Source organism: Rutidosis leptorrhynchoides, chromosome 1 (genome assembly GCF_046630445.1).
Source record: "Rutidosis leptorrhynchoides isolate AG116_Rl617_1_P2 chromosome 1, CSIRO_AGI_Rlap_v1, whole genome shotgun sequence".
Classification (NCBI taxonomy): domain Eukaryota; kingdom Viridiplantae; phylum Streptophyta; class Magnoliopsida; order Asterales; family Asteraceae; genus Rutidosis; species Rutidosis leptorrhynchoides.
The window spans coordinates 524422493-524428481 of record NC_092333.1 but is presented as its reverse complement, the minus strand read 5'-3'; the positions used below and the strand labels follow the sequence as shown (position 1 = coordinate 524428481).

At 34.1% G+C, this 5989-nt stretch overlaps 1 protein-coding gene across 1 annotated transcript; it reads right to left on the bottom strand.

The window, feature by feature from the left end:
- Positions 1-555: 555 nt before the first annotated feature.
- Positions 556-3863, bottom strand: LOC139877173 (uncharacterized). The gene is made up of 5 exons (XM_071864588.1): positions 3725-3863; positions 2332-2539; positions 1912-2236; positions 1007-1804; positions 556-913 (listed from the first exon to the last, which is right to left on the bottom strand). Exons 1-5 carry the CDS (start codon positions 3799-3801, stop codon positions 813-815), a joined length of 1509 nt encoding a protein of 502 aa, XP_071720689.1. The 5' UTR covers positions 3802-3863; the 3' UTR covers positions 556-812.
- Between the last annotated feature and the right edge of the window lie 2126 nt (positions 3864-5989).

Genomic DNA, 5989 nt, shown 5'->3' with positions numbered 1-5989 from the left:
TTATATCGAATATACAGTGTATGTTCTATGAAATAAATAATTTGGGCTTCACTATCAAATCTACATAGACATAAGAAAAATCTCCTTGACTGACTAAACTCAATTAAAAGAGTTACCCTTCTTGGACATCTTTATCTTGATTGAAACTATATGAAAATATATTTATCAACAGAAAAAATACTGATTCACTAAACCTGCCATCTGTTGAGATATTGTACATTAGAAGATAGATAGATGTGTGCTTTTTCATGGTGATCTGTGGGGAACGTAGATAGAGATTTAGAGTGATCTGTCAGAGATGTGAATAGGTACTTGAACTTATTACACGACGAAGATAGAAATTTATAATACATGCCATCAAAATGTTGCTGTGTATTAGCAAGGACATGTAACACAACAAATATCTGAGAATCCCATATACGACAGTCTAATAATTTGTTATTAATATGCATAATTTGGAGCATATATAGCATAGTTTTAGATGCATTTAATGACTACTAAGACGTATAATTCTTATATTTCCACAAAGATCATGTCATTATTCATTATGAGAGAAAACGTTCTTCACATGATTGACACACAAAAGGATAGGATAAACTGATAAAGCCAATCTTTTACAACATATGCTCTCACTATAGAGATGCACGATATTATATTACCATTACTAGTTTAGCCAAAATACATTTTATTACATATTACGACTCCTAGTTTAGCCTCGTTTACATGAGAACCGGGAGTAAAATCGTGTACATATTTAAGAGACAAACAATTTCTACCATGTGGTTAACAACTCTCCCTGCCATAATTTGTGATCAAGACTTCGAGTTGAACCTTGGTGAAGACCGCAACACCTTATTATGCTTGGTCAAATCAGGCGATTTCTTCTTGTTACCATAACTACTTCCACCATCGTCTGCCATGCATATATTCCAGAAGAAAAAAAAAAAAATACTATTATTACTATTATAAAATTAAATAAAATTCAATTGTAGAAAGAAAAATATACCTTCGGTGTTCCTCTTCTTGCTCCTTCGCTCAGTATGAAGCTTTTCACCACCTGATTCTTTCTTGGTTTCTGTTTTAACACTTGCAGCGTCTTGATGAATTACTGAACGAGTAAACCTCCTGTTACTCACTGCACTTGATTTCTTGTTTTCAACACAATAACTTTTTTCAATTTTTTCTTCAACCTTTTTATATTTAGCACGAGTTAACCCGGGTGTAATTTCAGTATTCATCTCATCTTCTTTAGCATGTCCCTTTCCACTCTGGTTAGGAGATATATCTACATCTGGAGACATGTCTGATGAATCATTAGTAGACAACAGTGACTTACCTTCTTTGTTCCTCGTTTTGTTCCTTCGCTCAGTGCAAAGTTCATCACCAGCTGATTCCTCCTGGTTAAGTACTGAACGTGTAACCCTCCTGTTATTCACTGTACTCGGTATATTGCGGTTAACCGTCTTACTTTTAGCACGAGTCGACCAGGGTGTTATTTCAGGAGTCATCTCAACTGCTTTAGAAACTTCCACAACATCTGATGAATCGTTAGTAACAAAGAGTGACTTCTTCGCGTTTCTTACTGGTTTGGGAACAGGTTCTGTCTTCAAGAATTGTTTTTTAGTTGTTGAGATGTTGTCAATCCCAGTAGAAATTTCAATGCTTTGAGGTTTTGACATTAAAGATGCAAGAGCTGCACGAGCAGCAAGAGGATTGAGGGGGGACCCGGCTGAAAATTTGATCTCTTGCTCTTTTACATTTGTTAGAGAGATCTCTGTTTCATTTTCTTGTTCATGAACATTAGCTGCCAAAAAAAAAAAAAAAAAAAAAAAAAAAAAAACTGTATGAATTTTAAACTAAAATGTTGAAAATAAACAGGTTAAGTGTAAGCACATTGTTGAAAGAGTTTACCTTCTAACCCATTAATCTCATCTCTAATTCTCTTCTTGGAACAGTGAACTGAGTTTTTGATTCCCTCTATTTGTTTCTCTAATAGATTTTGAAGATTCAGATCGAAATCATCAACAACATTTAGCTCTGGAGACATACTGGTCAAACTTGCGTTGGCATCTATGAATGCTGAGATTGTTGGATGTTTATCAATGCTTTTGTCAGCCAATCTCATTATTGATGTAGATGGAACTGTTAAACTTCCACCGTTAAGATCTTGGTGAAGCCATCTGATCATGAAACTACATCTACAGTCCATCCTCTTTGAATGTCTTACCTTTAGCACCTTTTAAAGGTGTAGAATGTAAATGATTAAATTTAGATTATGGATGATAATTATTAACATTTAAAAATGACATTTGAAGTTCTGAAAAAATATACCTTTTCCACCTCTGCATCAAATAAGACCGTATCAGATTCTGAGTTCTGGTTGACAGCAACATGCTCCCCTGGTTTGATCTGAGTGCAACCATTCTCTTGAAGAGGAAGAGAACGAGCACGTATTCGCATTCGTGCTTCTTTTTCACTCACCAATATGTCTTGTGAACCATCGCTTTCATATTGTATAACAAGACTAGCACCATTTGGACTGCAGATGAAGAAAGTTGCAGTCAATTATAAACCATGCTGATACAACTTGAAAACATACCACCAAGTGAAAAATTAATTGTGGTCTGTCAGTGAAAATGATGAAATCATATATATGGTAATGGACATTAATGAGTCTTCGATCAATAGTATGAGGACTAGATAAAGGTGCCTCCCTAATGCGATGAAGCAAATGCAGGTAGGCCAGCAATAGTAACCTAGTAAACTAAACAAACCAAGATGGTAAATTAAATGTTAATTTGTGGACCCAGGTTACATAACAAATTGAGTATATATAGTTCCATAAATCGTTAAACATGGATCTAACTATAGTCGTATCATCATGATTATTTCGATATTAGAGGTACCAAATGTGGCATTACATCAACTATCATAGGTTTTAGAAATGTGTGGTACAGCTAAGTTAAACTAAATCCTCAACCTTATTAGAAAAGCATTGTGACCGCAACGAAGATTGTTTTCAATCAATGCTTAAGAAGGACATAGTTGATCCGATTCACGACGTTAATAATTGAAGATGCGGTATATGATTGCAATAGATGGATGACGATCACGATAATATAATAATGATGAAGATATTCTAGATTAACAGTCTTAGTTTAAATGTGTGTGCCCAATGTGAAGCTATGGGATCACAATGCCAGTATACAGAAGTAAACACTTCTCAATATCTACACCAGTACAACGAGACATCAACGATCAATAACTTTAATATATATGGTTATACATTTTATGATTACAGGAGATAGAACTCGATATGGAAACTTTACATAAAGCAGAAAGTTTATTACTATCTAAACCCTAACGATAATGCATCTGAAATATAGACAATGGAAACTAATAAATTTTTAAAGCAGTATTTCAATTAGGGCAACCAACTATAATCAACAGAATGCATGTATTATTACCAAAGAGTCATTGATCTATAGATATTTAGGTACCTTCTAACCATAGGGTTAATGATCATAATGAGCTAATTAAGAAGCATACAGTAGCAGTTTATTAAACAATAATACAAAATTAGGATCATCGAATTAAGTAATCCATTTAAAACGAATTAGTGTGTATCAACTAAAACTAGTAATAAAACAAATAGATCAAACATAATATCTTCGAGCTTATATAAAATAAAAAGTATTTTAATACAAAGAAAAAAAAAATTGACCTGAAATAGACTTGGCAAGGGTGCCAAGAGCAATCATCCATTTTCATGGCTTCAAGTTCCAGTTCAGCTTCCGCCATTAATGATTTAATGATAAATCGATGAATCGTACTGATAGTGAACTGGTGATAATAATAGGGCAATCGGTAGCAGCTTTCAGATGAATTTTGGGATTTTGTTGTAATAATAATACTACAGTACTTGCTGTAACAATACGAGTAGTAAGATACGGAGCAGTGTTGACCCGATTACTCGCCGATTAATCCTTGCTTAATCAATTTTAAGAGTAATTCGTTCCGATTTTCCAAAATCCGTTTAATTAATCGGTCAACGTCAATTGATGGGTTAAAATCGAATTTGGTAATCAAAGTCGGTCAAAGTCAAAATTGGTCAGTATTTTTAAAATGAATTTAAACTAGAAATTTATAGTTTTGAACCAAATGAACAAATTTAGACTATTATGTTAAATTTTATTTTTATGTTTATGATTTTCTTTTATGTTTGCACATATAATTTTTGAAATTTAATATTTAAATGGATAAAGTACAATCCGATTAATCTCCGAATTACCGATTAATCATTTCAAAGTCCTGACCGATTAATCTCCGAATAGCGAATTTTGCAACCTTGATACGGAATACTAAAAAAATAAAATAAAGACATAATTGAATGGAGAGGTGTTTTTTTCGAAAACTATAATATTAAACAGATCCGAAGATTAACAAGTATAATCAATGCAAGATAAACTAATAAACGAGTTCTAGTCAACAACAACCTAAACAAAAGGGCTCACAAACAAAATGAAAAAACGTTTAACTAGGAGCCAAAACGTGAGTAAATTAAGTTATGACAAAAGAAATCCTTAATATCAGCTACACTAAATCATTACCAACGGCTTAATAGTCAACGGAAAGAAAACCGGAGACCTCCAATAAATTGGAAAATGAAGAGGGAAAACGAGCGTAATGAAGATGATCGTGGCCAAACAAGAATGATCAGCAGTTAATGGAATATTGATAATAAAGTCGCGGCTGTTTTATTCACATGACAACAACAACAACAACAAAACTCAATACTACCTAGGTGGTGTAAGGGGGAGGTGAGATGTAGACAATCCTTCCCCTATCCGAGAATAAAGACAAGTCATTTCTCCACCCAGAGTGAAACACTCTCAAAAGTAGAGAAAGTCATCCCTCCCTGTATTCGACGGATAGAGAGATTGCTTCCGAGTGGACCTCCGGCCAAAAAGTAGGAAATTTGTTTTAAAAAATAAAATAAAATTGAGCCGCCATGAAAATGGTAAAATCAAATTTCCACAGGTTTTTAAATCCTGCCTGAAATTTACTTTAGGCTCTAAGAGTCAGTCAAGTCGTCAATAAATCGACTCTTGCTATCGACTCAATAACAAAATAACAAAGTCTGAGTTTTCTCTCTAAAAAAAACTCTTATTTAAAGAACTAAACAGATAAGGATAAGCTAGGAATTTAAAAATCAAAAACAACTAGAATCCTATTAGGACTCTAGCATTCCAGCAGCGTGCTTTCCTTGTGCTCTACTCCAGGCTTCCTGCAGGCCCAACAATTGGCCCAAACATCGATTCTCCAAAATAGTCCAGCAGCCCAATTGGTTTCTTCTTTTTTCTCTGATAGACCTGAGCCCATTTATCTCTTTTATCACTATCGACTAAAGATCATGCATCATCCCCCCCGGTCTAAATGACTCGTCCTCGACTCAAAATCATGTTCATCATCAGTTAAGTTAAGTAGGGGGAAAGTTCTCCAACGTGAAAGGTCGTTGAAACCTTGTCATGACCTGATAAAGCAACTCAATAAGCATTATATTTGATCTTTTTGAGAACCGGGAAAGGACCGTCATCTCTCGATTGCAACTTGCCAAAGCGACTACTCGGAAAACGTTCCTTTCTCATATGGATCCACACAAGATCTCCTTCCCGAAACACAATCTTCTTACGCTGCTGAGCAACTGTGATGACCGGGAAATTTCCGACCAAATTTAAACTTAATCCTTAAATGATTTAATGTTTCCGACACGATAAGCAAAGTCTGTAAAACTGAATCTCAATATTTTGAACTACTTTCATATGTTCAAATACCCTTCGTTTGTTCTCGACGATTCGCGAACAATTATATGTAAATAGATACATATATGCACTATAACTTGAAAACGTTAACAAAGTATTAAGTATATGATACTATGCATTAAACTTATTGGTTTAAATATCTATTTGTATATATACGATAAGTTAGA